At 48.7% G+C, this 19,682-nt stretch overlaps 1 protein-coding gene across 3 annotated transcripts; it reads right to left on the bottom strand.

Moving 5' to 3' along the window:
* Positions 1–92: 92 nt before the first annotated feature.
* On the bottom strand, positions 93–17,318 carry FCGRT (Fc gamma receptor and transporter). 3 transcript variants are annotated; one of them, XM_049901760.1, is made up of 8 exons: positions 17,237–17,318; positions 17,023–17,094; positions 12,480–12,566; positions 11,074–11,325; positions 10,600–10,875; positions 1,799–2,068; positions 818–934; positions 93–417 (listed from the first exon to the last, which is right to left on the bottom strand). In XM_049901760.1, exons 3-8 carry the CDS (start codon positions 12,550–12,552, stop codon positions 308–310), a joined length of 1,098 nt encoding a protein of 365 aa, XP_049757717.1. In that variant the 5' UTR covers positions 12,553–12,566; positions 17,023–17,094; positions 17,237–17,318; the 3' UTR covers positions 93–307. The 3 variants fall into 3 exon arrangements, with proteins under 3 accessions (XP_049757717.1, XP_049757715.1, XP_049757716.1); XM_049901758.1 differs by lacking the exons at positions 17,023–17,094; positions 17,237–17,318 and adding an exon at positions 13,525–13,624; XM_049901759.1 differs by lacking the exons at positions 17,023–17,094; positions 17,237–17,318 and adding an exon at positions 13,196–13,302.
* Between the last annotated feature and the right edge of the window lie 2,364 nt (positions 17,319–19,682).

Below are 19,682 nucleotides of genomic sequence, written 5' to 3'. Positions count from 1 at the left end.
CCAGGTCTTCCACCACCTTCATTTCCTCCTACATCCCCCCTATTGCCCATTCTGAAATGCCCGAAAACTTGAAATCACGAGAACACAATCAATTCAGGCCCAAAATCATATTATATGTGGATGTGGAAAAGAGCCGTATGTATCAGGAAAGGAAACTGAGGCAGGCAGCAGGAAGAAGGATCCAGAGGGAGGACATCAGGCCCAGACTCCTTCTGGAGGCTCAGAGATGCCAGGATTCCATCCTGAGGTCGCACAGCATGAAAGGGCCCCCACAGCATTAGCTGGTGGCAACCAGAATGGAGGCTAGTCAGGCAGTGTCTGCCAACGTGTTTTTATCCTGAGAGTCAGCCTCCTGGGGGAGGCCAGGAGTGGGTAGGAGGGCCCCGACATCATCAGCACCGAGAGCGATCCAAGGGACTGAGGAGAGAGGAATAGGTGTGTTCATCAGACTGTGAGACCCCCGCCCCTGTCCACCCCTCCTCCATGTTCTTTCTCTCTGTCTCTAGGTTCCTGTCTCCCTTTCTCTCTGAGTCTTTGCCTCCCTTTCTCTCTGGATCTTTGCCCCCTTCTATCTGGGTCTCTGTTCCCCTCTCTCTGGGTCTCTGTCCCTCTCTCTCTGGGTCTCTGTGCCCCCCGCTCTCTTGGTCTCTGTCCCTCTCTCTGCGTCTCTGTGCCCCGCCCCGGGTCTCTGTGTCCCCCCTCCCCGGTCTCTGTCCCCCTCTCTCTCTGGGTCTCTGTCCTCCTTCCGGGTCTCTGTCCTCCCCACCCCCTGGCTTCTGCTCCCTTCTCTGAGGCTGCTTCTCCTCCTGCGCCACACCTGGCTGTCCTGCCCTAATCCTCCTCCACAGCAGCGCTCCTCCCGTTGCTGCTGCCAGGAGCAGCAAGAGTCCGATGACGATCCCAACCACGGGTACTGCGGACCTGGCTGATGATTCTGCAGCCAGAGAAGGTATGAGATGGTGAATGAAGTCTCATCCCAGGAGTCAGGACAGGGAAATGGGGGCTCCCACACCCCCGAGCCAGAGAGTCCTGACCAAGTGTCTGGGGATGGGAGTGAGCAGAGGAAAGGTGTCGGGGTGTCCTAGGCTTGGGCAGAGTGTCCCCAGGTTAGATGAAGAACCAGCCATAGCAAGAAGAATGGTGGTCGGTCTTGCCAAGGGACCTGTGGTGTTCTGACTCTGAGGACGGGCAGGCACAGCACAATAGGAGGTCAGACTCACAGAGGACTGGCAGTAGCAAGGCAGTAGATGGTCAGTCTTGGCAAGGATTGGCAGAAGCAGACAGTGATTGACCAGACTCCATAAAGACCAGAAGTAGCAGGATGGAAGGTGGTTAGCCTCAGGGAGGACCAGCAGCAGTGGGGCTGAAGGTGGCCAGACTCAGAGAGTACTGACCATAGTAGTCAATATCTGGTCAGACTCAATGGGGCCTAGCAGCAGCTGGATAGAAGGCAGTCAGGCTTGGGAAGGACAAGCAACACAGGATAGAAGGCTGTCAGGCTTTCCGAGAATTGGCAATAGCTGAGCACAAGCTAAGGAGCCATGGTGGTGCAGTGGTTAAGTGCTCAGCCAGGAACCAAAAGGTCAGTGGTTCGAACCCATCTACCGCTCTGCAGAGGAAAGACCTGGCGATCTGCTTCTGTAGAGATTACAATCTTGGAAGCCCTATGGGGCTGCTCTACTTTGTCCCATAGGTTTGCTATGAGTCGGAATCAACTCAACAGCAACAGGTTTGGAGCACAAGGCACTTAGACTCAGGAAAACCTGCTGCAGCAATGGGCTATCCGGTGGGACCTCACCCAACTCCACCGTGAGGGGCTTCGCCAGCCCTGCGTGCTGCACAACGCAGCAGTAGTGGTGTTCATCGCCACTTTTGACTTGTAGTGATGACCAAGCATGGAAGGAGCCATCGCCATTGGGGCCCTGGTCGCTCTCTCCGGTGCCAGCCGCCAGCCCATTCCGGAGGAATTGCAGCTGCAGCTCCGGGGGGTAGAAGGAGAAGGCACTGCAGGTGAGGACGGAGAAGCCGGGGCTGCCTGGTCGGGCCTTCAGGCGCATGGAGGGCGGCTCTGCAGAAAGACAGGCAGACAAGCCTGAGCACCAAGCCCATAGACCGCCAGGGCCAGGCCCAGGCCCAGGGCAGGGCTGGATAGGGACAGAGAGGCCCTCATTCCTTCCACCACACCTATTGGGCTCCGCCACGTGCCCTGCACTGGGCTGAGCCTGGAGGACATGGTGGGGAAATGGGAAAGCTTTCCCAGGGGGACGGACACCCAACCAACCTATGGGTTGCTCCCTCAGGACCCCATTTCATCCTTCCATAAACATTTTTAAACAAAACAAAAACCAGACCTGTTGCCATTGAGTTGATTCTGACTTATAACAACCCTACAGAACAGAGTAGAATTGCCCCCATAGGGTTTCTTAGGTTGTAATCTTTACGGAAGCAGAATGTCACATCTTTCTCCCACGGAGTGGCTAGTGGGTTCAAACCACTGACCTTTCAGTTAGCAGCCAAGCGCTTAACTACTATGCCACCAGGGCTCTTTGGATACAAGGTAAATATGTATAAATCAATAGCATTTCTATAAATTAGCTACCAACCAACAACCAACCCATTGCCATTGAATCAATTCTGACTCACGGTCACCCCATGGGTTACAGAGTAGAACTGCTCCATAGGGTTTTCTTGGTTGTAAACTCTTTTTTCCGTGGTGCCCTGGTGGGTTTGAACCACCAATCCTTTAGTTAGTAGCCGAGCGCAAACCTTGTGCACTACCCAGAGTCCTCAAATCAGCTGCAAACAATTGGAAAATAAAATTTTTCAATACCATTTACAGTAGCTTCAAAAAATACCAAGCATCAAAAGATACTTAGGAGTAAATATAACCAAAGATATATAAGATCTCTACACTCAAAACTACAAAATATTAGTGAGAAAAATTAAAGAAGAACTAAATATATGAAGGGACATAACATGCTGGTAGATTAGAAAATTTATTATTGTTAAGATGTCAATTCTCTCCATATTGATCTATCAATAAAATTCAGTCACAATCAAAATCCCAACAAGATTATTTTTGGTGGTAATTGATAAGCATAATTCTAAAACATATATAGAAATACTGGGGCCCTGGCAGCACAGTGGTTAAGAGGTTGGCTGCTAACCAAAGTATCAGCAGTTGGAATCCACCAACTGTTCCTTGGAACCTCTACGGGGTAGTTCTACTTTGTCCTGTAGGGTCACTGTGAGTCAGAATAGGCTCAATGGCAACAGCTTTGGTTTTTTATACAGAAATGCAAATGTCCTAAGATAACCAAGGCAATATTTAAGAAGGAAAATAAAGCTGGAGAACTTATACCACTAAATACCCAAACTTACTCTAAAACTACATTAATCAAGAGAGTGAGGTATTCACTTAGGAGAGTGGCGTCTGGGGTCTTAAATGCTAGCAAGCGGCCATCTAAGATGCATCAATTGGTTTCAACCCACCTGGAGCAAGGAAGAATGAAGAACACCAAAGACACAAGGTAATTATGAGCCTAAGAGACAGAAGGGACCACAAAAACCAGAGACTACATCAGCCTGAAAACTAGATGGTGCCCAGCTGCAACAGATGACTGCCCTGACAGGGAGCACAACAGAGAACCCCTGAGGGAGCAGGAGAGCAGTGGGATGCAGACCCCAAATTCTCATAAAAAGACCAGACTTAATGGTCAGACTGGGACTAGAAGGACCCCAGAGGCCGTGGTCCCCAGACCTTCTGTTAGCCCAAGACAGGAACCATTCCCAAAGCCAACTCTTCAGACAGGGATTGGACTGGAATATGGGATGGAAAATGATACTGGTGAAGAACGAGCTTCGTGGATCAAGTAGACACATGAGACTATGTTGGCATCTCCTGTCTGGAGGGGAGAAGAGAGGGCAGAGGGGGTCAGAAGCTGGCTAAATGGCTATGAGGAGAGAAAGGGGAGGGAAGGACTGCACTATCTCATTAGGGGGAGAGCAATTAGGAGTGTATAGCAAGGTGTACGTAAATTTTTGTATGAGAGACTGACCTGATTTGTAAACTTTCACTTAAAGCACAATAAAAATTAATTAAAAAAAAAAAAAAAGAGAGTGAGGTATTGGCATAAGAACAGACCAACAGGTCAATGAAATAGTCTAGAAGCAGATCCACATCTACTTTACGACAAAGAGTCCATTGCCATCCAGCGTATATGTGCGTGGAGGGGAGATGAAGGTCTTTGCAACAAATAATGCTGGGTCAACAGGTCCTTAGGTGGCGAAAACGGTTTGCACTCAACTGCTAACCTAAACATTGGTGGTTCGAACCCACCCAGTGGTACTACAGAAGAAAAGTCCTGGTGATCTGCTTCCATTAAGATTACAGCCAAGAAAACGTATGGAACAGTTCTAGTCCGTAACACATGGGGTTACCATGAATGGGAATCTACTCGATGGCAACCAGCAACAACAACTGAGTATCCGACTGGCTGACTGGAGAGAACGGAGAAGTGTGAGGCTGAGGAGATGGACTGCGGCTTCACCATGCAGGGCCTCGAGTGCCAGGTGGAGTGGCTAGAGCCGTGGTGTCTTGAGGGATCTAAGGAGCTGCAGGAGGGGTATGTGCAGGGGAGGGGCGGAGTCAGCTCTGGAGCTGAGCTCTGTTGAGGGATGGGTTAGAGGGGAGAGACTGGTGGCTGGGAGAAGGCTGGTCTTTGAACAAACGATACTGGGTCAACTGGATATCCATAGGGGAGAAAAATTAACCTAACCCCCTACCTCATACCATATACAAACATTAACTTGAGATGGATCATACAGCTAAATGGAAGTGCACACGCCACCCAGAAAGTTTTCCTGCCACAGAAATCAAACCAGAATCTGATCAAGTCTCTAGATATGGCTACTAGTTTATAGGATAAGCAGGAGACAGAGGACCATGTTCAGCAACACCACAGGAATGTAACCAGTAAAATCCAGCCTGGTGGAAGCTCAATAGGGAAAATGACTTACTTTCTTCAAAGCAAAAATTGCAAGGAAAAAAAAAAAAAAAACTATTTAAAGAAACGTATAGATTAAAAGACAATGAAAATGATGCACATTGAAATCACTGAACTGCATACATAAAAATGTTTGAAATGACATATGTTTCGCTATATATATTCTACCACAATTTAAATTAAAAACAACCAAAAAACTAATGTCCACATCTGCATCCAAGGTGCACAACTTTTCACAACCAGCAAAAAAAAAGAAAGATACTGAAGAGACAGACAAATAAGTGAATGGATAAACAAACTGTGGCACGTCCATACCATGAAATATCATTCAGTGATAAAAAGAAAGGCTCCATTATGCCACGAAACGACATGGAGGAACCTGAAATGCATGTTGCTAAGTGAAACACGGGTTGACACAACGGCCGCAGCAATAGACTCAAACATAGTGAAGATCATGAAGATAATACAGGACTGGGCAACGTTTCACTCTATTATACACAAGGTCACCATGAGTCGGAGCCAACTTGGCAGCAACTAACAGCAAAACAACAGTGTATGATTCCAACTATATGACATTTTGGAAAAGGCAAAACTGTAGAGACAGTAAAAAGATCAGTGGTTGCCAGGAGTTGGGGAAGTAGAGAGGAGAGGTGAACAGGTGGAGCTCAGGGCATTTTTAAGGCAGTGAAACTATTCTGTATGATATTGTTAATGTAGGACATACAACATTTAGCATTTGTCAAAACCCATAGGCCTGTTTCTGGAGCCATGGAGGCTGGATAAACCCCCAAAACTACTGCCTTAAGCTAATCTTTAAGCCTTATACCAAAAATATCTCCTTAAGTCTTCTTAACACTAAACAATAGTTCAGCTTAGCGAGTAAAGAATGTCTGCCTTGAGCATTATGCTCTTTTAAGAGCGATCTCTATGGTAGGTAGCAAACGGACAACAGCAACTCGAAAGGTTAGATGAAGCTCAAGGGGCAGTAATTCTATGTTAAAGGGAGAGGAACAACTCAGAAAAGGAGGGTGAGAATGGTTGCACAACTAGAAGAATGTAATCAACTTCATTGAATTGGACATGTAGAAACTTGAATTGGTGTATGTTTTTGCTGTGTATATTCTCAATAGCAACAACAAAATAAAACAAATTATTTAAGAATAAAATAAAAAGGACTGTACAACACAAAGAGTGAACCCTATTCTGAACTAGTTTGTTGTTAGTTCCCACTCAGTCATTTCTGATTCATGGTGACCCCGTGTGTGCAGAGGAGAACTACTCCATAGGGTTTTCAAGGCTGTGACATTTCTATAGCAAATTGCCAGGCCTGTCTTCTGAGGCATCTCTGAGTGGGTTCAAACCGCCAAACTTTCAGCAAGTTGAGTGCTTGATAGTTTGCGCCACCCAGGGACTCCTAATGTAAACTGTGGAGCCTAGTTAATAATAGTGTATCGATATTGGTCCATCAGTTGTAACAAATGCACCACCCTAATGCAAGATGGGAAACCCTGGTGGCTCAGTAGTTAAGTGCTATGGCTGCTAACCAAGAGGTTGGCAGTTCGAATCCACCAGGCGCTCCTTGGAAACTCTATTGGGCCGTTCTACTCTGTCCTATGGGGTCACTATGAGTCGGAATCGACTCGATAGCAGTGGGTGGGTGGGAATGCAAGATGTTAAGGAGCCCTGGTGGTACAGCATGGTTAAGTGCTCGGCTGCTAAGCAAGAGGTTGGCAGTTCAAACCCACCAACAGATCCCAGGGAGAAAGATGTGGCAGTGTGCTCCTGTAAAGATCTTTGTTGTTGTAGGTGCCATTGAGTCAGTTCCAACTCAGTGACCCTATGTTCAACAGAACAAAACACTGCCCAGTCCTGTGCCATCTTCACAATCGTTATTGTTTTTGAGCCCGTTGTTGCAGCCACTGTGTCAATCATCTTGTTGAAGGTCTTCCTCTTTTTCTTTCATCATTCTCTGACCTCCAGTTCTTGGGTCATGAGATTACAGCCTTAGAAACCCTATGGGGCAGTTCTACTCTGTCCTGTAGGGTCAGTATGAGTCAGAATCAACTCAATGGCAACAGGTTTGGTTTTGTTAATGCAAGATATTAATAGTAAGAGAAACTGCATGCAGGAGGGAGAATGGGTTATATGCGAACTCTCTGTACTTTCTGCATGATTTTTCTGAAAACCTAAAACGGATCCAAAGGAAGACAAGCTATTAATTAAAAAAGAAAAGATACCTGGAAACCTATAGATCAAAAAACACTGAAGAGAGGGAGCAACTAATTGAAATGTGAGGACCTCAGGTGGGTCCTGATTGAAACAAACTTAAAAAACAACACACGTTTGTAAAACAATCAGGGGAATTCGAACAGGAGCTGAGTACTTGAGGGTGGGAAGGAACTGCAGATGATTACTTGTAGGTATGACAAATGTGGTGGTGAAGTTGGGTGCCCTCAAGTCAATTTTTGACTCATAGCGACCCCCATATGACAGAGTAGAACTGTGCCATAGGGGTTTCTAGGTTGTAAGCTAAGGGAGGGAGTGGTGGTGGTGTAGTAGCTAAAACGCTTGGTTGCTAACCAAAAGGTCAGTGGTTCGAACCCACCAGCCGCTCTGCATGAGAAAGATGTGGCAGTCTGCTTCAATAAAGATTATAGCTTTAGAAGCCCTATGAGGCAGTTCTACTCTGTCCTATAGGGTCGCTATGAGCTTGAATAAGAAAATAAAAATCCTCACAACTGGACCAATAAGAAACATCATGATAAACAGAGAAAAGACTGAAGTTGTCAAGAATTTCATTTTACTTGGATCCACGATCAATGCCCATGGATGCAGCAGTCAAGAAATCAAATGATGTATTACATTGGGCAAATCTGCTGCAAAAGACCTCTTGAAAGTGTTAAAAAGCCAAGATGCCACTTTGAGGAATAAGCCGCTGGCACCTGAGCCAAACCGTGGTATTTTCAATTGCTTCATATGCATGTGAAAGCTGGACAATGAATAAGAAAAACTGAAGAAGAATTGATGCCTTTGAATTAAGGTACTGAACTGCCAGAAGAACGAACAAATCTGTCTTGGAAGAAATACAGCCAGAATGCTCCTTGAAAGCGAGGATGCCGAGACTTCTCTTACTTACGGAATCAGCTCGATAGCAGTCTAGTTTTGGTTTAATTGTAACTGAGCAGATTGCCAGGTCTTTCTCCCGCAGAGCCCCTGGGTGGGTTCAAAATGCCAACCTTTCTGTTAGCAGCCAAGCGCTTAAAGGTTGTGCCACCAGGGCACCAGAGAGAGGTGTGGCGGTTATTAATTTTTTTAAATGCCCTTACCCAGGAATTACATACTGTAGTATTTACAAATGAAATACTCTGGTGTCTGGAATTTACCAAAGCTGAGTCTGAGGTGGAATGAGGAAGTGGGTGAGAATTTGTGTGAAATACGAATAAACATGGGTTCACCATGGTTGAAGGTCAGTGATGGGGATTCATGGGGGAGGATCATTATCCTATTCTCTCTGCTCATGTGTAGTTTGAAATTTTGCATAATTAAAACGAAAGGGGAAAATTAAAGCAAACTACCCTTAGGTCCCAACTCCTCCTTTGTGGTACTTGCAGTGAATATTTGGGCCACTCTCCATTAGACATGTCTTTCCTGGCAGCCTCGGTGCCGCAGGAGGGTAAACATGGCGTCCCTTCCCTCTCTTTGCCCAGGGCCTGGAATGACCCTTCCCTACCCCCATGTACCCCCATAACTGACCTTCAACCATAATCAACACATGGTTATTTGTATTACACTCAAATCCTCACCTGGCAATGCCTCACCCCACCCCAGACTAAGCTTCTTCAGTAAATCCCAACCAAAAAAACCAAACCCACTGCCATCAAGTCGATTCCGACTCATAGCGACCCTATTGGACAGAGTAGAACTGCACCATAGGGTTTCCAAGGAGCGCCTGGTGGATTTGAACTGCAAACCTTTGGGTTAGCAGCTGTAGCTCTTAACCAGTACGCCAACAGGGTTTCCTCAGTAAATCCCAGACACAGAGTATTTCATCTATAAATACTTCAGAATGTAACTCTGTCAGGTAAACCAGTTGCTGTTGAATCGATTCTGCCTCATAGAGACCCCATGTGTGTCAGAGTAGAACTGTGCTCCATAGGGTTTTCAATGGCTGATTTTTTGGATGTAGACTGCCAGGCCTTTCTTCTGAGGCACCTAACCTTTTGGTTAGGATCAGTCAGGGACTTCTCTAGTTGGTAAGGGCACTTAAAATTAATACCACAAAACTATTATCATACCTACTAATGACCCATTGCTGTTGATTCTGACTCATGGTGACCCCACGTGTTACAGAGTAGAACTGCTCCACTGGGTTTTCTTTTTGTGTGAGTGTGCTTTATGTGAAAGTTTACAGACTAAATTAGTTTCTCATTCAACGATTTATAAGCAAACTGTTTTGTAACATTGGTTGCAATCCCCACAATGGGTCAACACTCTCTCCCTCTCCACCCCGGGTTCCCCATTTCCATTTGTCCTGTTTTCATGTCTCTTCCCTGCTTTCTCATCTTTGCTTTTGGGCAAGTGTTACCCATTTGGTCTCATATACTTGATTGAACTAAGAAGCACATTCCTCACGTGTGTTAAACTATTTGTTTTATAGACCTGTCTAATCTTTGGCTGAATGGTGAACTTTGGGAGAGACTTCAGGTCTGAGTTAAAAGGGTGTCTGTCCATAGGGTTTTCTTGGCTGTAATCTTTGCAAGAGCCCTGATGGCACAGCGGTTAAGCACCTGGCTGCTAACTGAAAGGTTGGTGGTTCAAACCAGCAGCCACTCCAGCCGCTCCACAGGAGAAAGATATGGTATTCTGCTTCTGTAAAGATTATAGCCTAGAAAATCCTGTGGAGCAGTTGTACCCTGCCCTATGGGGTCACTATGAGTTGGAATAGACTCAGCGGCAATGGGTTTGGTTTGGTTTATTCTTTAAGGAAGCAGATCACCAGGCTCTCCTTCTGTAGCACCACTGGGTTGGTTCCGACTACCAACCTTTTGGTTAGGTGTTGCTGTTTTTTGTACCACCCAAGAACCTTACACCTACAAATACTTAATTACAATTCCTTCATGTCATCAGGTAGTCAGTTCTTCTCACTCAGCCAACGTTTGTTGGATGAATGGAGGCCTGGGGGCCTCTGGGAAGGAAACAGCTACATTGGGGGAGGGCTTCTCAAAGTGGGTGATATTCAGCCTGTGCCTTGAAAACTAAGCAGGGTTGGAACACGTGGAGAGAGGCAGGAAGGGTGTTCCAGGCCAGGGGAATCGCATGAGCAGACACTCAGAGGAAGGGCTTTGCTTAGATGGGGCACAGCCAACTGGGGGTGGAGCTGGAGTGTAGACTCTGATGGGCAGGTGAAGGAAGACAAGTGAAGCCGAAAGGGTCTGATGAGGTCATTAAAGGTAGGAGCTGGAATTCTGTGCTGGGGGCCGGGTGGGAGCCTTGAGAGGGCTGTGAGCAGGGAGGCTAGGAGGCCCGGCAGGAGCCCAGGGCCATGGTCAGGAGAGAGGATGGAAGAAGCAAGAGTGATTCAGGAGCTCCTTACCCTTCCACTCAAGGTTCCCTCGCCCCAACTCCAGGTGGCCCAGCAGCCGCTGAGGACAGGAGCTGAGCAGGAAGGCCCTCTCTTGGTTGACGACCTCAGCCTCTTTCTTCCAGAGGTTGCCGATGGCTTCGGCCTCAGGCCAGTCCCCACTCCAGTTGCCCGCCTTGGGATTGAAGGTCATGAACTCCTCACCGTTCAGGGCAAACTTGGCCGTGGGCACTGAGATGTTGCCTGGTCCCAACTCACAGCCCAGGAGACCCTGCAGGGTCAGGGGATCTGGGGGGCCACATGCAGGTGAGTGGGGCCCACGCGTCCAAGCCCCCAACCTCTCTAACCCAGACCCAGGAATCCAGGTCCCCCAGCCCCCTCCTCCCTCAGACCTAAGTGTCCAGGCCCCCAGCCCCTTCCTCCCTCGGACCCGGAGTCCAGGCCCCCAGCCCCTTCCTCACTGAGACCCAGGAATCCAGGCCTTACCTTTTCCTCCCACGACTTTGAGAGCTTCAAGAAAGAGCTTCTCCTTGTTCCTCAGGTCAGTTGTCTCTTTCTCCCAGTACCAGGGCACCTGGTTTTCCCAGACCCACGCCCCGCATGGCTCGGCCTCGGCCCGCAGGTTACTGTAGCTCAGGTATTGCTGTGGGCCCAGCCAGCCCGATACCCAGAATGCAGGAGTCCCCGGGGTAGGGGAGGATACAGCAGTGAGGTGGTACAGGAGGGAGAGATGGCTGTCTGCCGGAGAGAGACAGAGATGAAGAGAGCACGCAGAGGTGGGGTAGGGGCCTAAACTGAGAGTGGGACAGAGACTCAGAGACAGGGGAACAGAGACTCACAGAGAGGGGGGAACTGAGACCCAGAGAGAGAGGGTCAGAGACCCAGAGAGAGGGAAACAGAAACTCAGAGAAGAGGACAGGGACCCAGGGAGAAGGTGGAACAGAGATCGAGAGAGAGGCACAGAGATCCAGAAAGAAAGAGATAGACTCAGAGGCGGGGGACAGTGACCCAGAGACAGAGAGGGAACAGAGACCCAGAGAGAGTGGGAAACAGACCCGTGAGAGGAGGATAGAGACCCAGAGAGAGAGAGATGGACAAGACCCGGGGGGGGGGGTCAGAGACTCAGAGATTGAGGAGAGAAGAGACCCAGAGAGAAGAGGACAAGGGCCCAGAGAGAGAGTGGGACAGAACTCAGAGAGAGGGGCGATAGTGACCTAGAGAGAGAGGGAGAGAGACCCAGAGGTGGGGGACAGAGACCCAGAGAGAGAGAGGGACAGAGACCCAGGGAGAGAGGGGGTACAGAAACCCAGAAAGAAGAGGACAGGGACCCAGAGACAGGGGGACAGAGACCCAGAAACAGGCAGACAAGGACCCAGAGAGAGAGGGACAGAGACCCAGAAAGAGGGACAGAGACCCCAGAGAGAGGGGAACAGAGACCCAAAAGAAGAGGACAGGGACCCAGAGAGAGAGGAAGACAGACCCAGGGAGAGGGGGGACAGTGACCCAGAGAGGGAAAGAGACTCAGAGAGGGGGGAGGAGACTCAGAAAGCGAGGGAGGAAGAGACCCAGATGGAAGAGGACAAGGACCCAGAAAGAGAGGGACAGAGGCCCAGAGAGCAAGAGGGACAGAGACCCAGGGAGAGGTGGGGATAGAGACCCAGAGAGAGGGGCACAGAGACCCAGAGAAAGAGGGGTGCTGAGACCCAGGGAAATGGGGACAGAAACCCTGAGAAAAGTGAGAGGTGGCTCCCAGTCACAGAGGCCGCGGGAGAAGAAAGTGATAAACAACGTTTAAAGCAGGGGAGAAGAGCATACTGGTTTCTGGTGAAAACCCAGATTTCTCTGGCTGGGCTTCACGTCTATCCGCAGCCGCCCTCCCCAAGGCCCCTCACCTGCGCCCAGCGTCCCAGGCAGGAGAAGCAGCAGCACACGGAGTCCCCAGGGCCGTGGTCGGGCGACCCTCATCCTGAGCCTGAGACCTAGCGGAGGGAGGCGGGTGACCTAGCCAGCCCTTCCTCTTCCTCCCCTGGACCCGCGGGGCGGCCCAGGACCCGGGCGGCTGGGGCCGGGTCGGGGGGCTCGGTCAGGAGGGCGACAGATTCTTATTAAAAAAAAAAAAAAAAATTTCCTCCTCCTCCCTGAACTTTCACCCCTTAATTTGATCCGTTTTAGTTAATTAATTACAGAGCCTGGATAAGCTGAGATTCCTCTTGCAGAGCTGGGCCCGGCCCTCTTCCCTCAGACCCAGCAGTACAGGCCACGGGCTCCTTCCTCTCTCAGACCCAGGAGTCCATGCACCCTCTTCCCTCAGACCCTGCAGTCCAGACCCCCAGCCCCCTCCTCTCTCAGACCCGGCAGTCCAGACCCCCAGCCTCCTCCTCTCTCAGACCCGGCAGTCCAGACCCCCAGCCCCCTCCTCCCTCAGACCCCAGAGTCTGGACCCCCCGGCACCCTCCTCCCTCAGACCCCAGAGTCCGGGTCTCCAGCCCCTCCTCTCTCAGACCCCGGAGTCCGGGTCTCCAGCCCCTCCTCCCCCTGGCCCGAGAGTCTTGGCCCCCAGGCCCCTCCCCCCTCAGACCCGGGAGTCTGGGCCCCCAGCCCTGCTTACGTTCGCTCCCAGCCTGCATCCCAGCAGATTCCCGTGACTGGAGACCCCAGTTCCTCCCTTACATCCTGTCCGGAGACTGTTCCCTAACCCCAAGAATATCCAACCCCGCCCCCCAGCTGCAGGGCACACCCCAGTCCGCCCGCCCAGCCTCTCCGCTGGTGTTTTTCTCTGCCTCTCTTGAAACTTTTGTCTTTTTTTGTTGTGGTTTCTTTCTCTGTTGCTCCCTGTTTTTTGTTCTGAGGGTGTCAGCCACCCAGCGAATCCAGTGGGATCCGAACTGAACACGGTTAGAGTCCAAGATGTGTAGGCCTCTGTGGGCCCCTTCTTACCTCCTTGTGCACCCCCCATCATGGCCTTCGCAAGCTTCTGCCATAAAGAAAATTCTCGAAATGCCTATTTCCCCCTTAGAGCTATTCCCGGAAGCGTTCCCCTGAATTGCTCTTGCTGTGTCAGTCAGTGCCCTTTTGACATTGCCGCATAACCACACAACCCCAACACCCTCTTATCCCGCGGTAGAACCCCCTCCCGGTCACCCACCACATCCCCTGCTCTTGCTATAATGCTTCCACTCATTTTTTTAATGGTGGTAAAATACACATAAGATTTACCATTAGTGACATTTAGCTCATTCACAATGCTGTGCACCCACTACCACTAGTAGTTTCAGAACGTTTCTGTTCCATCACGCCAAAAGGAAACCCTATACAGGTAGCCCCCGACTTACGGCGGGGTTCTCTTTCTGTGACTCTGATAAGTGGGTTCTGACATAAGTTGAATATCTCTTTTTTTTTTTTTTAAGTTTTCATTATTATTGCCTTTTCTTATCAGTGTCTTTATAAATCCGGCAATGTTTTGAACAGTAAAATCATAAAATTAAAGATCTGCGAACGAACGTCTGAGAATGATAACATCAGCAAGTTACACCTGCAACCTGTTACCAACAATAAGATGTACAAAAAAAAAAAAAGGACAGTTGTAAGTGCTATTCATCGTAACTTAAATACCTGTATGTTGTGCACTACCTATATCCATTAAACCGTCTCTCCTTATTCCTCCTCCTCCCAGCCCCTTGCAACCACTAATCTACTTCCTGTCTCTAAAGATTTGCCTCTTCTGGACATTTCATATAATTGGAATCACTTTTGTGTCTGGCTTCTTTCACTTAGCGTCAGGTTTTCAAGGTTCATTCCTGCCATAGCATGTATCAGAACTTTATTTCTCTTTGTGGCTGAATATTATTATTTCGTTTTGTTGGCTAGACCACATTTTGTTTATCTCATTCGTCTGTTGCTATGAACATTTGTGTACAAGTGTTTTGTTTGAACACTTGTTTTCAATTTTTTGGGGTACAGACCTAGGAATGGAATTACTGGATCATATTGTAATTCTATGCTTAACTTTTTCAGAAACCGCCAGTCATTTTTATTACTCTTCCTGGGTCCTTCTAGAACACCCACTGAGATTCACCCCTAGGATCCACCACCAATGAGTCTGCAGGATCCTGCCTTAGTGCCCCAGGAGTCCTATTACAGCATCGTCAGCTCTTCCCTAAGATACCCTGAGGGATCTGCCATGACCCTAGCTGTCCCTTCTACGTTCCTTGGAACCCTGGTATAATACCTCCAGAGAACTATTTACAGCAGCCCGTGAGGTCCCACTTTAAAGTCCCTTAGGCGGATAGATAGATAAATGGTAGACAGACAGACAGATGGATTATAGATAGATAGCTGATGTCAGGTCAACTCCTATTCACTGTGACCTTATGTATAACAGAATGAAACTTTGCCCGGTCCTGCACCATCCTCACAGTCACTGGCATGTTTGAGTCCATCACTGGCATGTCGTGGCTATTGTTCCAATCCATCTCGCCAAGGGTCTCCCCCCACCCCTTGGCCCTCTACTTCACCAAACATGATATCCTCCTTCACTGAGAGAGCATTCCTGATTATGTGTCCAAAGCAAGTGAGTTGGACAATGTTCTGTGATCCATAAGATTTTCATTGGCTGAATTTCAGAAGTAGGTCACCAGGCCTTTCTTCCTAGTCTGTCTTAGTCTGGAAGCTCTGCCGAAACCTGCCCACCATGGGTGACCCTGCTGGTGTTTGAAATACTGGTGGCATAGCTTCCTGCATCACAGCAACACATAAGCCATTACACTCTGACAAACTGGTGGAAAGTTCCCAAGGACGCTACTATAATACTCCTTGGAATAAAGCCCAAATGTCCTGTTACAACAGCCCCAGGACCCTGCGATATCTTTCCTTGAAATTTGAATAATATCACCCTGGGGGCCGGCTATAATGACCCAGTCTTAGAGCTTATGTTCCCAGAGGTCTGCTAGAACATTTATGGCATCTCCCTGTAATGACTGTGGACCCCACTATGATACTCAAAGGCCTGAAATACCCCTTCATACATATTCTGAGATCCTGCTAAAATGTCCCCAGAGCTATTATGTCCCACTTTAAGAGTCCCCAGAACTTCTCTGAAGGCCCCCTTAAGCCCTGGTATAAGGTACATATCGTCCAGTTATGATGCCTCCTGGCCCATTAAAATGGCCTCAAGACTCCACTGTGCCATCCATGCCTCTACACTGCCCCCTGGAGGTCCCCTGAGGACCTCCTGGCTCTGCTGGAGTAACAGCTGTACAACCCATGTCCCTGGGGCTTGGGGCCCTGTGGGACCGTGGTTAGGAGGGTTCCTCCTCACCCCGTGCCCCTGGGGCTCATTTGATAATCTCTGGTGCCCATCCCCATGCCCCCTTGGGTTCTGTGATAGTATCTTGAGACCCAGCCATAATGGCCTTCGAGTCTATGCTATGCCACCAAGAAAGAAACACCAGAAGTGGAGCATGTCCTTTGGACCCAGGATTCCTAGATCAGGGGAAGACTGATGACAAGACACTTTCCCCACAGCCAATAGAGAGATAAAGCCTTCCCCTAGAACTGGAGCCCTGAATTCGAACTTCTAGCCTCCTAAACTGTGAGAGAATTAATTTCTGTTTGTTAAAGCCAAAAAAAAAAAAGAGTCTATGCTAACATCCTGCGGAGTCGGCCACCCCACGTCCTGGATGCTGCTAATTGAGTCCTGAATCCCAGTAGAGCCATTACTGTGACCTGCTTCAGGATTGCCATAAACTGCCCTCAATCCGACCTTTGCCCTGCTACCAAGCTGTTCTAATTGCCCCCGTTTCTATTGTAAGGCTTCCCAAGCCCACTCCTGGGTTCCCTCTATCACTGCCTCTCATCAGGCCCTGCCCTATTCAGAGCCTCCCCAGGAAAGACAGACAGAGAGATAGGTAGGTAGGTAGGTAGACAGATGATAGAAAAACAGAAATATAGACAAAGTAGATACTCAGATAGACAAGTAGAAAGACAAAGATAGATACGTAGGTAAAACAGATACATAGACAAGCAGTCAGACAGAAAGACAAAAAAATGGAGCTAGACAGATATATAGAAAGCAACAATTAGACAGGCCCTCTGGTACAAAACCTCTACCTTCTCCTAGGAACTTATTGTCATGACCCCCTACCCCACCCTGAAGGACCTGAGACCTTGCTGCAGAAGGCCTCTTGGTCCTGCTCTGGGGCTCTGGATGTCATCTTTAGATACTCTGGGTCTAGCGCCAATGGTCCCAGGGCCCTGTACAGTGCAATGCATTACTTAATATGGTCCTTCTAGCCACGGTCTTTGTCACTCACACACAATGACTGACTGAGACCATGCAAATAAGGTATATGGAACCCTAATAAGGAGATTGTTCACTTTCGTCATCCTGCTAGGCTTAAAATGAGCCATCCCAGTGGCGGGAAGGGAGGATCTTACCACCACCAAGAAGGAAGAGCCAGGAGTGGAGCCGTGTCCCAAAGAATCCGGAATCCCTGTGCTGAGAAACTCCTGGAACCAGGAAACAGAGAGAGAGAGAGAGAGAATGTAACACTGAAGGCAGAAGCTGCGGCAGAAAACAACAGCAGCAGAGGCAGGAGACTGACAGGAGACAGCGGTGGCCTTCCCAGCCCGGAGCAAGAAAACTGAATACCTTCAGGCAGAAGGCTTGCTGGCAGAGTAGGGTCCCTCTGGGCACTTGGTGGAGCTAGGTTTGCCAACCCGTGGAGCTAGAGGTGAGCACCTTCGGGCCAAGGCTTACTGGTGGAGTGGGGTGCCTTGGGGCACTTATCAGCAGAGCTAGAAGTTTTGTAACACTTGCCAAGCAGGGCAGAGGCCAGCAAAGGGGCTGAGAGGCCAAGGGGCCAGAGAGAGGTGTGCCTGCAGGCATGGCTGGGAAGAGGCTGTCCTGATGGAAAAATTGTACCCTGAGTGTTCCTGAGCCTGAATTGTAACCTGTTGCTTCTCTAATAAACCACATAACTGTGAGTGTGGTCTGAGTTCTTTGTGGACATTTTAACGAATTATCAAACCCAGCAGAGAAGTAGAGTGTCATGTGAGGGACAGATGGTGTCAGAATTAGTAAAGATAGCCAAGAGAGGAGGTATGTCTGACCTCTGCCTCATAGCAATCACCCTTCAGCTGTTGATCTGGATTCTCCTTCCTCCCTGTGAAGCTGGAGGAGGCCAGACACCTCCACCAGACCATTTTTACACCCTGTCAAAACATTTTCTAGGATTCTTCTCTATTGCCCTGGACCTGCAAATGAGGTCACTTGAGTGAAGGAGCCCTTGAGCTCCTGCCACCAAGCCCCCAGGCTTTCAGGTGGAGTGGGGTGCCTCAAGGCACTTATCAGCAGAGCAAAAATAGCTTTGTCACATTTCTCTGAGCAGAGCAGAGTCCAGGCCAAGGACTGAGCTCAAAGGTGCTCAGCTTTCTTGCTCCCTGGGCCAGGAAGCCTACTGCGCTCTCTCCTGCCAGCCTCCTGCCTCCGCTGCCATTGTTTCTCTGCAGCTGCTTCTTGGCATCTCAGTTGTCACAGCTGTCCCTGTCTGTCTTCCATGTTACATCTCCTACTCTCTCTCAATGTCTCCCTTTAAGCCTAGTGGGATGGCAAATTTGACCAATCCCCTCGTTAGGGTTCATATACCTCATTTGCATAGTCCCACCCAGTTTAGTGGGAGTTACTAAGACTATGGCTGGAAGGGCCCTATTAAATAATTCACTGCAGTGCGTAAGACATACCTGACAGTAATACTGTTCATTAACATAACAAATGGGATTATAACCACAGGTATACCAAAAAACCAAACCCATTGCTGTCAAGTAGACTCCGACTCACAGCGACCCTATAGGACAGTGTAGAAGTGCCCCATAGGGTTTCCGAGGCTGTAAAGCTTTATGGGAGCAGACTGCCAGATCTTTCTCCTGCTGAGCGGCTGGTGGGTTCAAACCACCAACCTTGCCCTTAGCAGCTGAGTGTTTAGCCACGGTGCCACCGACACTCCAATAACCACAGGGGTAGGGATTAGGATTGACAACACATATTTTCCGGGGGCCAGAGTTCAATACATAACACCAAGTGAGGTAATATATTCATTTATAAGTTCCGGGGGATTAGGTCGTGGACATATTTGAGGGCTGTTTTTCTGCATGTTATAGACATCTGCATTGTATTGCATTGGGCAAATCTGCTGCAAAAGACCTCTTTAAAGGGTGAAAAAACAAAGATGTCAGCTTGAGGACTAAGGTGAGCCTGACCCAAACCATGGTATTTTCAGTTGCCTCCTGTGTATATGAAAGCTGGACAATGAATAAAGAAGACCAAAGAAGAACTGATACCTTTGAATTATGGTGTTGGTGAAGAATGCTGAATATACTATGGACTTCCAGAAGAAAGAACAAATCTGTCTTGCGAGAAGTACAGCCAGGATGCTCCTTAGGAGCAAGGATGGTGAAACTTTGTCTCACATACTTTGGACATGTTATCAGGAGGGACCAGTCCCTGGAGAAGGACATCATGCTTGATAGAGGGCCGGTTAAAGACAAGAAGACCCTCAACAAGATGGATTGACACAGTGGCTACAACAATGAGCTCAGAAAGAGCAACAATTGTGACGATGGCGCAGGACTGGGCAGTGTTTAGCTCTTTTGTACATAGGGTGTCTATGAGTTGGAACTGCCTCGAGGGCACCTAACAACAACAACAATAGACATCTGCCCATACCCAGATGCCCTTTCTGATCGCCTCTCCTTTCTGTTCTAATGGCCTCAGGGTTCGCTGCTTAGATGGGGAATGGTCAGTTGGGTCACGAGGCCTCTTAGGGGTCTGCCCTGTTGTTGTCAGCTGTCGTTGAGCCAGCCCCTGAATCATGGTGACCCCGTGCACAACAGAACAAAACGCTGCCCAGCCCTGTGCCATCCCCATGATCAGCTGTGAGTGGGAACATTGTGGTCCATAGAGTTTTTTTTTTTTTAATTTTTACTGTGCTTTAAGTGAAAGTTTACAAATCAAGTCAGTTTCTCATACAAAAACTTATATATACACCTTGCTATACACTCCTAATTGCTCTCCCCCTAATGAGACAGCACACTCCTTT

This window comes from Elephas maximus, chromosome 11 (genome assembly GCF_024166365.1).
Source record: "Elephas maximus indicus isolate mEleMax1 chromosome 11, mEleMax1 primary haplotype, whole genome shotgun sequence".
Classification (NCBI taxonomy): domain Eukaryota; kingdom Metazoa; phylum Chordata; class Mammalia; order Proboscidea; family Elephantidae; genus Elephas; species Elephas maximus.
Note: the sequence above shows the minus strand (reverse complement) of the source record. Positions and strands in the feature narration are given on the sequence as shown.